Raw genomic sequence first — 17,642 nt, 5'->3', positions numbered from 1 at the left:
GCCATTGATTTCTTACAGCAAAACAATTAACATCTGGGGCCTGTTGGAACTGTGCCAGGGACTTTGGACCCTACAGCAGGACTTGCCTCTCGCGCACTGGTCTGCCTCTTTAAATAAGGCCTCTGGCCTCCCCCGCCTCTTGCCTAAACTATTAGCACCCACCTCTGCTTCACCTGTGTGCACGAGGGGGCATCTACCTCTGCAGAGTCAACAGCGCTGAGTGTTCACCTAACCCAGGAGACCAAAGGTCTCATCTAAAAAAAAGAATTCAGCAAACCAAACAGGGTCATTCCCCAAAGAAGCTCACTCCAGCGACAGCTCTCGGATCATGGGCCCCCGGGGTCTCTCATGGTGATTCGATGATATCCAGATAGACGGCTCACACGGAGAACCTCAGCCCTGCCACTCTTTGGTTCCTCACCCTGGCTTGTTCTACCCCCCCCTACTGACTCTGTTTCAGGTCCGGGTCCCTCCTCAGCGATCTCCCTTGAGGGTCTAGCTATCTGCCGCTCATCTCTTGTTGAGGGATCACTCTCTACCTCCAGAACCCTCCTCACCATCTCTTCTCTGCATCTCTGGATCTCTCAGCCTTGAGCTGCCCTCAACTAGATCCTGGGGACCTTCCCATTGACCCCCCTCCTCTCAAACCCCTGTTACCCTCAGGCTTGCAGACTTGTGTCCAGCCCCATCGGATCTGCACACAATGAAGACTCATGTTGGTCTACTCCTGACGCTGTTGACGCTGTTGCATCTCTCTAATGGAGACATCAGTCCCAAGCAGGAGAATCCCAAGGACGAAGAGGGGGTAAGTTGGAAACAGGGTCAGGGTGAAGCTTGCGGGTGCTTGGCCAAGCTCGAAGAGCCAGGTGTGGACCTCATTGTCTTGAGATCCACTTCAGCTGGGATGGGATTGGTGCTCGTCCCATCCAAATATTTGGGGGTGCCTCTGCTCAGGGGGGTTGAGGCGTATTCACAAACAATAGCCACTTGCTTTGTTTCTCCTCACAGACCGGCTTGTGCCATGATATATACCGCAAGGACCCAGAGGCACTGAACATCGGGCAGCACTGGGCCGGGGCGGTCCCAGCGGCCACAACAAACATCGACCTGTCGCGAGTGACCAGGTAACGGGGTTTTAAGAAAGTGTCATGTATAATTACATATGACTCCCTGGTATCCATTTAACCTGTTGCAAGGGCTGAAGAGAATGACAGGGCAACTACCTAATAAAAACAAGCATTGGCAAAGTTGATATTTCTAGCTTTAACACATACATCCCATTTGTGCACGCCTGTGTTTGCATGTCATATAGAGGTGGGCGAGTCACTGAAAGCTCCAGCCTGAAGCCTGGTTCTGACTCAGCTAGAGGTCCAGTTGGACCCTTGAGCCTATGGCCAGCTGAGCTTTCATGTGGCCTCCGCCTCCTTCCCTATACCCCGGATGTGGAGCTCGTGATACAGGTTTGAGTCTGGACGTCGGGTCAACATCCTGTGATTCTAGGCAAATGACGCAATCTCCCCATGCCTGTGACCTTGTGTAATGAAATTGGTGCTCATGTAAAGGGTTCCAATACCTTCGGGGCGAGTTCTCGCTGTATTTAAAAATTGTAGAAGAATGCACCAAGAGGTAAAAACAAATCCTTTACATTAGGAAAAACAAATAGATACCAAATTACAGGCTTATTTATACCGAGTGAAACCAGAAATCCTGGATAAATCACGGCTTCCCCGCTCAAACTGTGGGGTCTTAGGCAAATATTTTATGTCACTAAAACTCTTTTTTTCTTCAGTATTATGTATGAAAGCACTTTTGAATATGTGAGTTCAGACTACCAGTTGTACAAAACTATCACTTATAATAAGTATTTCTCAGTGCAGTGCTTCAAGGCGCCATGTTAATATCAAAGCTTCCACATATAAAATACATATTTTTTTCAACTTTGAAGAGGCTTTTGCATATTTTACATGGTTTGTTGTATGATTTACGTAACAAAACTTCAGAGCTTGGCTCGTGCATGGGCTCCAAGACCCGGCTCTCCATGTTCATTTGTTTGCTCACCACCTCTAATGAATTAGTTCCATAAACCCAGGTCTATTGGCTTTGCCATTGCTTGTTTATCCCTGCCTCTTTGTCCCTTTTTTTCTTCTGCGTTTAAACTACTAGTATCAAATTGGAAATCATAATATGTGCTGACGTAGTCTTTCCTGTCATGGAACAACTTGATGTCTCTGCGGTTGTAGGACAATGTGCTGGTTTGGGACTAGGGTCCTTTCAGCAGTGTCTTTGACAGGTGCCTCGAGCACATGTTTCTAGGCGCATAGAGCAGAGCCCCAGTGGAAGAGCTCTTCGGGTAGAACGACCCTGTAGCAATACTGCGTCTAAGAGTCGACAATAGTAAAGATGGGCTAACATCCAGTGTTTGCTATGAGGTTGTGAGTGGGGATGGGCACAAAAGAGCCCAGATCGTAGCTGGGTCTTCATCAAATTTCACAATTGTATTTAGAGAAGGGGTCTCCAAACCGGTCTTGGAGGGCCGGATCCATGCCAGATTTTGTGGATATCCCCATTGAGATACATGTAGTAATTTAAAAAATCTGGCATGGATCCGGCCCTCCAGGACCGGTTTGGAGACCCCTGATTTAGAGCATGGAGAAGCACACTAGTGAGACACCTGGAAAACACATGAACTCTTGTGAATGGCTTAAGACAAAAGAAAAAAAACGGAGTTCCCTAAAAGTGAGCAGTGGAAGCACAAAAGTAAAATTGGAATGCTTTAGGGCAGGGACAGACACAGGATGGACAAGAAGCAGGGAAGTGACAGTAAAGTGAAACCAATTCCAAGCAATGGGTAGGCTGAAATCCCCCCTATGTCCTTTGTATGCCCACAGTATGTCTTTCATAACCAGACGGCTGCTCTGCCTATTGGGCTCGACCTAACAAGATGGTGCAAATTCTAATGCTCTATTTTGGTGCAAAATCTAATGCTCTATTTTAACATCAATTAAAATGACAGTAAATCCAATGACGCCACCTCTTACAACCTAATGTAAACACAAAATAAAATATTTTAACTTCTATCTGGCATTATAAAACTAGGGACAAGGTCACAGACTTTGTGACAAGAATGTCATGTTTTGAACTTTCAGAGACTTACTTGCTAGCAAGAGCCACCCTCCTGCCCTGCCTAGGTACAGGTCACAATAAAGAATTTTTTATGGTAGGTGGATCAATTAAATGGGACATTGTTTAGGGGGCATTTTCGAGCTGGAAAGATGCCTTCAAGTATAAATGATGAATTGTAGAGTTTTGACTAATGTAAAACACTATAACCTTTGGCAGAAAAACAGAGGATTCCACGCGCCCTTAGACACACCTAGGGCTTTTTAAACCTTAAAACAATACTTATTACATTTATTTTGTATCCTGTCTGCGGTGCATCCTTCAGTCCATTCGCAAAAGTTTTTTGCAGTTCCTTCAATCTCTCGCTTTGATTTCGTCTCTTATGCCCACTCTAATCTGTACTAAAAACCTATTCCATGTTTCACTCGGTACATACCCACTGTGGCAATCATGGCATCAAGCAGCATTGGTACCACGGACACCAAGACCATTGCTACCTGCACGGCGATACCATTAAGAGGGCTCGAGTTCTACTTGTAAAGACCATTGTGACCCTCGTGGCGATACCATTAAGAGGGCTAGAGTTATACTTGTAAAGACCACTGCGACTCTCAAGGCGATACCACTAAGAGGGCTATAGTTATACTTGTATAGACCATTGCGACCCACATGGCGATACCACTAAGAGGGCTATAGTTATACTTGTATAGACCATTGCGACCCTCATGGCGATACCACTAAGAGAGCTAGAGTTATACATGTAAAGACCATTGCGACCCTCATGGCGATACCACTAAGAGGGCTAGAGTTATACTTGTAAAGACCACTGCGACTCTCACGGCGATACCACTAAGAGGACTAGAGTTCTACTTGTATAGACCACTGCTACCCGCACGGCGATACCACTAAGAGGGCTAGAGTTATACTTGTAAAGACCATTGTGACCCTCGTGGCGATACCATTAAGAGGGCTAGAGTTATACTTGTATAGACCATTGCGACCCACATGGCGATACCACTAAGAGGGCTATGGTTATACTTGTAAAGACCATTGCGACCCTCATGGCGATATCACTAAGAGGGCTAGAGTTATACTTGTAAAGACCATTGCGACCCTCATGGCGATACCACTAAGAGGGCTACAGTTATACTTGTAAAGACCATTGCGACCCTCATGGCGATACCACTAAGAGGGCTAGAGTTATACATGTAAAGACCATTACGACCCTCATGGCGATACCAGTAAGAGGGCTAGAGTTATACTTGTATAGACCATTGCGACCCACATGGCGATACCACTAAGAGGGCTATAGTTATACTTGTAAAGACCATTGCGACCCTCATGGCGATATCACTAAGAGGGCTAGAGTTATACTTGTAAAGACCATTGCGACCCTCATGGCGATACCACTAAGAGGGCTATAGTTATACTTGTAAAGACCATTGCGACCCTCATGGCGATACCACTAAGAGAGCTAGAGTTATACATGTAAAGACCATTGCGACCCTCATGGCGATACCACTAAGAGGGCTAGAGTTATACTTGTAAAGACCACTGCGACTCTCACGGCGATACCACTAAGAGGACTAGAGTTCTACTTGTATAGACCACTGCTACCCGCACGGCGATACCACTAAGAGGGCTAGAGTTATACTTGTAAAGACCATTGTGACCCTCGTGGCGATACCATTAAGAGGGCTAGAGTTATACTTGTATAGACCATTGCGACCCACATGGCGATACCACTAAGAGGGCTATAGTTATACTTGTAAAGACCATTGCGACCCTCATGGCGATATCACTAAGAGGGCTAGAGTTATACTTGTAAAGACCATTGCGACCCTCATGGCGATACCACTAAGAGGGCTAGAGTTATACATGTAAAGACCATTGCGACCCTCATGGCGATACCAGTAAGAGGGCTAGAGTTATACTAGTTAAGACCATTGCGACCCTCATGGCGATACCACTAAGAGAGCTAGAGTTATACTTGTAAAGACCATTGCGACCCTCATGGCGATACCACTAAGAGAGCTAGAGTTATACATGTAAAGACCATTGCGACCCTCATGGCGATACCAGTAAGAGGGCTAGAGCTATACTTGTAAAGACCACTACGACTCTCACGGCGATACCACTAAGAGGGCTAGAGTTATACTTGTAAAGACCACTACAACTCTGACGGCGATACCACTAAGAGGGCTAGAGTTATACTTGTAAAGACCGCTGCAACCCTCATGGCGATACCACTTAGAAGGCTAGAATTATACTTGTAAAGAACACTGCGACCCTCATGGCGATACCACTAAGATGGCTAGAGTTATACTTGTAAAGACCATTGCGACCCTCATGGCGATACCACTAAGAGGGCTAGAGTTATACTTGTAAAGACCATTGCGACCCTCATGGCGATACCACTAAGAGGGCTAGAGTTATACTTGTAAAGACCATTGCGACCCTCATGGCGATACCACTAAGAGGGCTAGAGTTATACTTGTAAAGACCATTGCGACCCTCATGGCGATACCATTAAGAGGGCTGGAGTTATACTTGTAAAGACCATTGCGACCCTCATAGCGATACCACTAAGAGGGCTCGAGTTATACTTGTAAAGACCATTGCGACCCTCGTGGCGATACCACTAAGAGGGCTTGAGTTATACTTGTAAAGACCATTGCGACACTCATGGCGATACCACTACGAGGGCTTGAGTTATACTTGTAAAGACCATTGCGACCCTCATGGCGATACCACTAAGAGGGCTTGAGTTATACTTGTAAAGACCACTGTGACCCTCATGGCAATACCACTAAGAGGGCTTGAGTTATACTTGTAAAGGCCATTGCAACCCTCATGGAGATACCACTAAGAGGGCTAGAGTTATACTTGTAAAGACCATTGCGACCCTCATGGCGATATCACTAAGAGGGCTAGAGTTATACTTGTAAAGACCATTGCGACCCTCATGGCGATACCACTAAGAGGGCTAGAGTTATACTTGTAAAGACCATTGCGACCCTCATGGCGATACCACTAAGAGGGCTAGAGTTATACATGTAAAGACCATTGCGACCCTCATGGCGATACCAGTAAGAGGGCTAGAGTTATACTTGTAAAGACCATTGCGACCCTCATGGCGATACCACTAAGAGAGCTAGAGTTATACATGTAAAGACCATTGCGACCCTCATGGCGATACCAGTAAGAGGGCTAGAGCTATACTTGTAAAGACCACTACGACCCTCACGGCGATACCACTAAGAGGGCTAGAGTTATACTTGTAAAGACCGCTACGACTCTCACGGCGATACCACTAAGAGGGCTAGAGTTATACTTGTAAAGACCGCTGCAACCCTCATGGCGATACCACTTAGAAGGCTAGAATTATGCTTGTAAAGAACACTGCGACCCTCATGGCGATACCACTAAGATGGCTAGAGTTATACTTGTAAAGACCATTGCGACCCTCATGGCGATACCACTAAGAGGGCTAGAGTTATACTTGTAAAGACCATTGCGACCCTCATGGCGATACCACTAAGAGGGCTAGAGTTATACTTGTAAAGACCATTGCGACCCTCATGGCGATACCACTAAGAGGGCTAGAGTTATACTTGTAAAGACCATTGCGACCCTCATGGCGATACCATTAAGAGGGCTGGAGTTATACTTGTAGAGACCATTGCGACCCTCATAGCGATACCACTAAGAGGGCTCGAGTTATACTTGTAAAGACCATTGCGACCCTCGTGGCGATACCACTAAGAGGGCTCGAGTTATACTTGTAAAGACCATTGCGACACTCATGGCGATACCACTACGAGGGCTTGAGTTATACTTGTAAAGACCATTGCGACCCTCATGGCGATACCACTAAGAGGGCTTGAGTTATACTTGTAAAGACCACTGTGACCCTCATGGCAATACCACTAAGAGGGCTTGAGTTATACTTGTAAAGGCCATTGCAACCCTCATGGAGATACCACTAAGAGGGCTAGAGTTATACTTGTAAAGACCATTGCGACCCGCATGGCGATACCACTAAGATAGCTCGAGTTATACTTGTAAAGACCACTGAGACCCACATGGCGATACCACTAAGAGGGCTAGAGTTATACTTGTAAAGACCATTGCGACCCTCATGGCGATACCACTAAGGTGGCTAGAGTTATACTTGTAAAGACCACTGCGACTCTCACGGCGATACCACTAAGAGGGCTATAGTTATACTTGTAAAGACCATTGCGACCCTCATGGCGATATCACTAAGAGGGCTAGAGTTATACTTGTAAAGACCATTGCGACCCTCATGGCGATACCACTAAGAGGGCTAGAGTTATACATGTAAAGACCATTGCGACCCTCATGGCGATACCAGTAAGAGGGCTATAGTTATACTAGTAAAGACCATTGCGACCCTCATGGCGATACCACTAAGAGAGCTAGAGTTATACTTGTAAAGACCATTGCGACCCTCATGGCGATACCACTAAGAGAGCTAGAGTTATACATGTAAAGACCATTGCGACCCTCATGGCGATACCAGTAAGAGGGCTAGAGCTATACTTGTAAAGACCACTACGACTCTCACGGCGATACCACTAAGAGGGCTAGAGTTATACTTGTAAAGACCACTACAACTCTGACGGCGATACCACTAAGAGGGCTAGAGTTATACTTGTAAAGACCGCTGCAACCCTCATGGCGATACCACTTAGAAGGCTAGAATTATACTTGTAAAGAACACTGCGACCCTCATGGCGATACCACTAAGATGGCTAGAGTTATACTTGTAAAGACCATTGCGACCCTCATGGCGATACCACTAAGAGGGCTAGAGTTATACTTGTAAAGACCATTGCGACCCTCATGGCGATACCACTAAGAGGGCTAGAGTTATACTTGTAAAGACCATTGCGACCCTCATGGCGATACCACTAAGAGGGCTAGAGTTATACTTGTAAAGACCATTGCGACCCTCATGGCGATACCATTAAGAGGGCTGGAGTTATACTTGTAAAGACCATTGCGACCCTCATAGCGATACCACTAAGAGGGCTCGAGTTATACTTGTAAAGACCATTGCGACCCTCGTGGCGATACCACTAAGAGGGCTTGAGTTATACTTGTAAAGACCATTGCGACACTCATGGCGATACCACTACGAGGGCTTGAGTTATACTTGTAAAGACCATTGCGACCCTCATGGCGATACCACTAAGAGGGCTTGAGTTATACTTGTAAAGACCACTGTGACCCTCATGGCAATACCACTAAGAGGGCTTGAGTTATACTTGTAAAGGCCATTGCGACCCTCATGGAGATACCACTAAGAGGGCTAGAGTTATACTTGTAAAGACCATTGCGACCCTCATGGCGATATCACTAAGAGGGCTAGAGTTATACTTGTAAAGACCATTGCGACCCTCATGGCGATACCACTAAGAGGGCTAGAGTTATACTTGTAAAGACCATTGCGACCCTCATGGCGATACCACTAAGAGGGCTAGAGTTATACATGTAAAGACCATTGCGACCCTCATGGCGATACCAGTAAGAGGGCTAGAGTTATACTTGTAAAGACCATTGCGACCCTCATGGCGATACCACTAAGAGAGCTAGAGTTATACATGTAAAGACCATTGCGACCCTCATGGCGATACCAGTAAGAGGGCTAGAGCTATACTTGTAAAGACCGCTACGACCCTCACGGCGATACCACTAAGAGGGCTAGAGTTATACTTGTAAAGACCGCTACGACTCTCACGGCGATACCACTAAGAGGGCTAGAGTTATACTTGTAAAGACCGCTGCAACCCTCATGGCGATACCACTTAGAAGGCTAGAATTATGCTTGTAAAGAACACTGCGACCCTCATGGCGATACCACTAAGATGGCTAGAGTTATACTTGTAAAGACCATTGCGACCCTCATGGCGATACCACTAAGAGGGCTAGAGTTATACTTGTAAAGACCATTGCGACCCTCATGGCGATACCACTAAGAGGGCTAGAGTTATACTTGTAAAGACCATTGCGACCCTCATGGCGATACCACTAAGAGGGCTAGAGTTATACTTGTAAAGACCATTGCGACCCTCATGGCGATACCATTAAGAGGGCTGGAGTTATACTTGTAGAGACCATTGCGACCCTCATAGCGATACCACTAAGAGGGCTCGAGTTATACTTGTAAAGACCATTGCGACCCTCGTGGCGATACCACTAAGAGGGCTCGAGTTATACTTGTAAAGACCATTGCGACACTCATGGCGATACCACTACGAGGGCTTGAGTTATACTTGTAAAGACCATTGCGACCCTCATGGCGATACCACTAAGAGGGCTTGAGTTATACTTGTAAAGACCACTGTGACCCTCATGGCAATACCACTAAGAGGGCTTGAGTTATACTTGTAAAGGCCATTGCAACCCTCATGGAGATACCACTAAGAGGGCTAGAGTTATACTTGTAAAGACCATTGCGACCCGCATGGCGATACCACTAAGATAGCTCGAGTTATACTTGTAAAGACCACTGAGACCCACATGGCGATACCACTAAGAGGGCTAGAGTTATACTTGTAAAGACCATTGCGACCCTCATGGCGATACCACTAAGGTGGCTAGAGTTATACTTGTAAAGACCACTGCGACTCTCACGGCGATACCACTAAGAGGGCTAGAGTTATACTTGTGAAGACCATTGCGACCCTCATGGCGATACCACTAAGATGGCTAGAGTTATACTTGTAAAGACCGCTGCAACCCTCATGGCGATACCACTTAGAAGGCTAGAGTTATACTTGTAAAGACCATTGCGAACCGCATGGCGGTACCACTAAGAGGGCTTGAGTTATACTTGTAAAGACCACTGAGACCCTCATGGCGATACCACTTAGAGGGCTTGAGTTATACTTGTAAAGACCATTGCGACCCTCATGGCGATACCACTAAGAGGCTAGAGTTATACTTGTAAAGACCATTGCGACACTCATGGCGATACCACTAAGAGGGCTATAGTTATACTTGTAAAGACCACTGAGACCCTCATGGCGATACCACTAAGAGGGCTAGAGTTATACTTGTAAAGACTATTGCGACCCTCATGGCGATACCACTAAGAGGGCTAGAGTTATACTTGTAAAGACTATTGCGACCCTCATGGCGATACCACTAAGAGGACTAGAGTTATACTTATAAAGACCACTGAGACCCTCATGGCGATACCACTAAGAGGGCTAGAGTTATACTTGTAAAGACTATTGCGACCCTCATGGCGATACCACTAAGAGGGCTAGAGTTATACTTGTAAAGACTATTGCTACCCTCATGGCGATACCAGTAAGAGGGCTAGAGTTATACTTGTAAAGACCATTGCGACTCTCACAGCGATACCACTAAGAGGGCTAGAGTTATACTTGGAAAGACCATTGCGACCCTCATGGCGATACCACTAAGAGGGCTTGAGTTATACTTGTAAAGACCACTGAGACCCTCATGGCGATACCACTAAGATAGCTAGAGTTATACTTGTAAAGACCATTGCGACTCTCACGGCGATACCACTAAGAGGGCTTGAGTTATACTTGTAAAGACCACTGCGACCCGCATGGCGATACCACTAAGAGGGCTAGAGTTTTACTTGTAAAGACCATTGCGACCCTCATGGCGATACCACTAAGAGGGCTAGAGTTATACTTGTAAAGACCACTGCGACCCTCATGGCGATACCACTACGAGGGCTAGAGTTATACTTGTAAAGACCATTGCGACCCTCATGGCGATACCACTAAGAGGGCTTGAGTTATACTTGTAAAGACCATTGTGACCCTAATTGCAATACCACTAAAAGGGCTTGAGTTATACTTGTAAAGACCACTGCGACCCTCATGGCGATACCACTACGAGGGCTAGAGTTATACTTGTAAAGACCACTGCAACTCTCACGGCGATACCACTAAGAGGCTAGAGTTATACTTGTAAAGACCATTGTGACCCTCCTGGCGATACCACTAAGAGGCTAGAGTTATACTTGTAAAGATCACTGCGACTCTCACGGCGATACCACTAAGAGGGCTAGAGTTATACTTGTAAAGACCACTGCGACCCGCATGGCGATACCACTGAGAGGGCTAGAGTTATACTTGTAAAGACCACTGCAACCCTCATGGCGATACCACTACGAGGGCTAGAGTTATACTTGTAAAGACCACTGCAACTCTCACGGCGATACCACTAAGAGGCTAGAGTTATACTTGTAAAGACCATTGCGACCCTCATGGCGATACCACTAAGAGGCTAGAGTTATACTTGTAAAGACCACTGCCACTCTCACGGCGATACCACTAAGAGGGCTAGAGTTATACTTGTAAAGACCACTGCGTCCCGCATGGCGATACCACTGAGAGGGCTTGAGTTATACTTGTAAAGACCATTGTGACCCTCATGGCGATACCACTAAGAGGGCTTGAGTTCTACTTGTAAAGACCACTGAGACCCACATGGCGATACCACTAAGAGGGCTAGAGTTATACTTGTAAAGACCATTGCGACCCGCAGGGCGATACCACTAAGATAGCTCGAGTTATACTTGTAAAGACCATTGCGACCCTCATGGCGATACCACTAAGAGGGCTAGAGTTATACTTGTAAAGACCATTGTGACCCTCATGGCGATACCACTAAGAGGGCTTGAGTTCTACTTGTAAAGACCGCTGCAACCCTCATGGCGATACCAGTAAGAGGCCTAGAGTTATACTTGTAAAGACCACTGCGACCCTCATGGCGATACCACTAAGAGGGCTTGAGTTATACTTGTAAAGACCATTGCGACCCTCATGGGGATACCACTAAGAGGGCTAGAGTTATACCTGTAAAGACCATTGCGACCCTCATGGCGATACCACTAAGAGGGCTAGAGTTATACTTGTAAAGACCATTGCGACCCTCATGGCGATACCACTAAGAGGGCTAGAGTTATACTTGTAAAGACCATTGCGACCCTCATGGCGATACCACTAAGATGGCTAGAGTTATACTTGTAAAGACCACTGCGACTCTCACGGCGATACCACTAAGAGGGCTAGAGTTATACTTGTAAAGACCATTGCGACCCTCATGGCGATACCACTAAGAGGGCTAGAGTTATACTTGTAAAGACCATTGCGACCCTCATGGCGATACCACTAAGAGGGCTAGAGTTATACTTGTAAAGACCATTGCGACCCTCATGGCGATACCACTAAGAGACTAGAGTTATACTTGTAAAGACCATTGCGACCCTCATGGCGATACCACTAAGATGGCTAGAGTTATACTTGTAAAGACCACTGCGACTCTCACGGCGATACCACTAAGAGGGCTAGAGTTATACTTTAAGAGGGCTAGAGTTATACTTGTAAAGACCATTGCGACCCTCATGGCGATACCACTAAGAGGGCTAGAGTTATACTTGTAAAGACCATTGCGACCCTCATGGCGATACCACTAAGAGGGCTAGAGTTATACTTGTAAAGACCATTGCGACCCTCATGGCGATACCACTAAGAGGGCTAGAGTTATACTTGTAAAGACCATTGCGACCCTCATGGCGATACCACTAAGAGACTAGAGTTATACTTGTAAAGACAATTGCGACCCTTATGGCAATACCACTAAGAGGGTTTGAGTTACTTGTAAAGACCACTGCGACCCTCATGGCAATACCACTAAGAAGGCTACAGTTTATACTTGGAAAGACCATTGCGACCCTCATGGTGATACCACTAAGAGGGCTTGAGTTGCTTGTAAAGACCACTGCGACCCTCATGGCGATACCACTAAGAAGGCTAGAGTTAATACTTGTAAAGACCAACGCGACCCTCATGGCGATACCACTAAGAGGGTTTGAGTTACTTGTAGAGACCACTACGACCCTCATGGCGATACCACTAACAGGGTTTGAGTTACTTGTAAAGACCACTGCGACCCTCATGGCGATACCACTAAGAGGGCTAGAGTTATACTTGTAAAGACCGCTGCGACCCTCATGGCGATACCACTAAGAGGCTAGAGTTATACTTGTAAAGACCACTGAGACCCTCATGGCGATACCACTTAGAGGGCTTGAGTTATACTTGTAAAGACCATTGCGACCCTCATGGCGATACCACTAAGAGGCTAGAGTTACACTTGTAAAGACCATTGCGACACTCATGGCGATACCACTAAGAGGGCTATAGTTATACTTGTAAAGACCACTGAGACCCTCATGGCGATACCACTAAGAGGGCTAGAGTTATACTTGTAAAGACTATTGCGACCCTCATGGCGATACCACTAAGAGGGCTAGAGTTATACTTGTAAAGACTATTGCGACCCTCATGGCGATACCAGTAAGAGGGCTAGAGTTATACTTGTAAAGACCATTGCGACTCTCACAGCGATACCACTAAGAGGGCTAGAGTTATACTTGGAAAGACCATTGCGACCCTCATGGCGATACCACTAAGAGGGCTTGAGTTATACTCGTAAAGACCACTGAGACCCTCATGGCGATACCACTAAGATAGCTAGAGTTATACTTGTAAAGACCATTGCGACTCTCACGGCGATACCACTAAGAGGGCTTGAGTTATACTTGTAAAGACCACTGCGACCCGCATGGCTATACCACTAAGAGGGCTAGAGTTTTACTTGTAAAGACCATTGCGACCCTCATGGCGATACCACTAAGAGGGCTAGAGTTATACTTGTAAAGACCACTGCGACCCTCATGGCGATACCACTACGAGGGCTAGAGTTATACTTGTAAAGACCATTGCGACCCTCATGGCGATACCACTAAGAGGGCTTGAGTTATACTTGTAAAGACCATTGTGACCCTAATTGCAATACCACTAAGAGGGCTTGAGTTATACTTGTAAAGACCACTGCGACCCTCATGGCGATACCACTACGAGGGCTAGAGTTATACTTGTAAAGACCACTGCAACTCTCACGGCGATACCACTAAGAGGCTAGAGTTATACTTGTAAAGACCATTGCGACCCTCATGGCGATACCACTAAGAGGCTAGAGTTATACTTGTAAAGATCACTGCGACTCTCACGGCGATACCACTAAGAGGGCTAGAGTTATACTTGTAAAGACCACTGCGACCCGCATGGCGATACCACTGAGAGGGCTAGAGTTATACTTGTAAAGACCACTGCGACCCTCATGGCGATACCACTCTGAGGGCTAGAGTTATACTTGTAAAGACCACTGCAACTCTCACGGCGATACCATTAAGAGGCTAGAGTTATACTTGTAAAGACCACTGCCACTCTCACGGCGATACCACTAAGAGGGCTAGAGTTATACTTGTAAAGACCACTGCGACCCGCATGGCGATACCACTGAGAGGGCTTGAGTTATACTTGTAAAGACCATTGTGACCCTCATGGCGATACCACTAAGAGGGCTTGAGTTCTACTTGTAAAGACCACTGAGACCCACATGGCGATACCACTAAGAGGGCTAGAGTTATACTTGTAAAGACCATTGCGACCCGCAGGGCGATACCACTAAGATAGCTCGAGTTATACTTGTAAAGACCATTGCGACCCTCATGGCGATACCACTAAGAGGGCTAGAGTTATACTTGTAAAGACCATTGTGACCCTCATGGCGATACCACTAAGAGGGCTTGAGTTCTACTTGTAAAGACCGCTGCAACCCTCATGGCGATACCAGTAAGAGGCCTAGAGTTATACTTGTAAAGACCATTGCGACCCTCATGGTGATACCACTAAGAGGGCTAGAGTTATACTTGTAAAGACCATTGCGACCCTCATGGCGATACCACTAAGAGGGCTAGAGTTATACTTGTAAAGACCATTGCGACCCTCATGGCGATACCACTAAGATGGTTAGAGTTATACTTGTAAAGACCACTGCGACTCTCACGGCGATACCACTAAGAGGGCTAGAGTTATACTTGTAAAGAACATTGCGACCCTCATGGCGATATCACTAAGAGGGCTAGAGTTATACTTGTAAAGACCATTGCGACCCTCATGGCGATACCACTAAGAGGGCTGCAGTTATACTTGTAAAGACCATTGCGACCCTCATGGCGATACCACTAAGAGGGCTAGAGTTATACTTTTAAAGACCATTGCGACCCTCATGGCGATACCACTAAGAGACTAGAGTTATATTCGTAAAGACCATTGCGACCCTCATGGCGATACCACTAAGATGGCTAGAGTTATACTTGTAAAGACCACTGCGACTCTCACGGCGATACCACTAAGAGGGCTAGAGTTATACTTTAAGAGGGCTAGAGTTATACTTGTAAAGACCATTGCGACCCTCATGGCGATACCACTAAGAGGGCTAGAGTTATACTTGTAAAGACCATTGCGACCCTCATGGCGATACCACTAAGAGGGCTAGAGTTATACTTGTAAAGACCATTGCGACCCTCATGGCGATACCACTAAGAGGGCTAGAGTTATACTTGTAAAGACCATTGCGACCCTCATGGCGATACCACTAAGAGACTAGAGTTATACTTGTAAAGACCATTGCGACCCTCATGGCAATACCACTAAGAGGGTTTGAGTTACTTGTAAAGACCACTGCGACCCTCATGGCAATACCACTAAGAAGGCTACAGTTAATACTTGGAAAGACCATTGCAACCCTCATGGTGATACCACTAAGAGGGCTTGAGTTGCTTGTAAAGACCACTGCGACCCTCATGGCGATACCACTAAGAAGGCTAGAGTTAATACTTGTAAAGACCAACGCGACCCTCATGGCGATACCACTAAGAGGGTTTGAGTTACTTGTAAAGACCACTACGACCCTCATGGCGATACCACTAACAGGGTTTGAGTTACTTGTAAAGACCACTGCGACCCTCATGGCGATAACACTAAGAGGGCTAGAGTTATACTTGTAAAGACTGCTGCGACCCTCATGGCGATACCACTAAGAGGATAGAGTTATACTTGTAAAGACCATTGCGACCCTCATGGCGATACCACTAAGAGGCTAGAGTTATACTCATAAAGACCATTGCGACTCTCACGGCGATACCACTAAGAGGGCTAGAGTTATACTTGTAAAGACCATTGCGACCCTCATGGCGATACCACTAAGAGGGCTAGAGTTATACTTGTAAAGACCAGCGCGACTCTCACGGCGATACCACTAAGAGGACTAGAGTTATACTTGTAAAGACCACTGCTACCCGCACGGCGATACCACTAAGAGGGCTAGAGTTATACTTGTAAAGACCATTACGACCCTCATGGCGATACCATTAAGAGGGCTAGAGTTATACTTGTAAAGACCACTGCTACCCGCACAGCGATTCCACTAAGAGGGCTAGAGTTATACTTGTAAAGACTATTGCGACTCTCACGGCGATACCACTAAGAGAGCTAGAGCTGTACTTGTAAAGACCATTGCGACCCTCATGGCGATACCACTAAGAGGGCTAGAGTTATACTTGTAAAGACCATTGCGACCCTCATGGCGATACCACTAAGAGGGCTAGAGTTATACTTGTAAAGACTATTGCGACTCACATGGCGATACCACTAAGAGGGCTTGAGTTCTACTTGCAAAGACCATTGTGACCCTCGTGGCGATACCACTAAGAGGCTAGAGTTATACTTGTAAAGACCATTGCGACACTCATGGCGATACCACAAAGAAGGCTTGAGTAATACTTGTAAAGACCACTGAGACGCTCATGGCGATACCACTATGAGGGCTTGAGTTAATACTTGTAAAGACCATTGCGACCCTCATGGCGATACCACTAAGAGGCCTAGAGTTATACTTGTAAAGACTTTTGCGATCCACATGGCGATACCACTAAGAGGGCTAGAGTTCTACTTGTAAAGACCACTTCGACCCACATGGCGATACCACTAAGATGGCTAGAGTTATACTTGTAAAGACCACTGCGACCCTCATGGCGATACCACTAAGATGGCTAGAGTTATACTTGTAAAGACCGCTGCAACCCTCATGGCGATACCACTTAGAAGGCTAGAGTTATACTTGTAAAGACCATTGCGACTCTCACGGCGATACCACTAAGAGGGCTAGAGTTATACTTGTAAAGACCATTGCGACCCTCATGGCGATACCACTAAGAGGGCTAGAGTTATACTTGTAAAGACCACTGCGACCCTCATGGCGATACCACTAAGAGGGCTAGAGTTATACTTGTAAAGATCATTGCGACCCTCGTGGCGATACCACTAAGAGGGCTAGAGTTATACTTTTAAAGACCATTGCGACCCTCATGGCGATACCACTAAGAGGGCTAGAGTTATTCTTGTAAAGACCATTGCGACCCTCGTGGCGATAACACTAAGAAGGAGGCTACAGTTATACTTGTAAAGACCACTGCAACTGGCATGGCAATACCTCTAAGAGGGCTTGAGGTATACTTGTAAAGACCAGTGTGACCCTCATGATGCTACCACTAAGAAGGCTGGAGTTAGGTGTGGTCGGTACAGGTAACAGCAGTG

The 17,642-nt window shown here is 46.2% G+C and overlaps 1 protein-coding gene across 1 annotated transcript in view; it reads left to right on the top strand.

The window, feature by feature from the left end:
- The first annotated feature begins 282 nt into the window (after positions 1 to 282).
- SHBG (sex hormone binding globulin) overlaps positions 283 to 17,642 on the top strand; it is a 98,521-nt gene continuing 81,161 nt past the window's right edge. Inside the window, exons 1-2 of the mRNA XM_086946040.1 lie at positions 283 to 805; positions 1,009 to 1,124. Of these exons, the coding sequence (XP_086802166.1) occupies positions 704 to 805; positions 1,009 to 1,124 (218 nt within the window). The 5' untranslated portion in view covers positions 283 to 703. The remainder of the gene's footprint in view (positions 806 to 1,008; positions 1,125 to 17,642) is intronic.

The sequence above is a fragment of the Lissotriton vulgaris genome, chromosome 12, assembly GCF_964263255.1.
Source record: "Lissotriton vulgaris chromosome 12, aLisVul1.2, whole genome shotgun sequence".
NCBI lineage: Eukaryota > Metazoa > Chordata > Amphibia > Caudata > Salamandridae > Lissotriton > Lissotriton vulgaris.
This window is presented reverse-complemented; position numbering and strand designations above follow the sequence as displayed.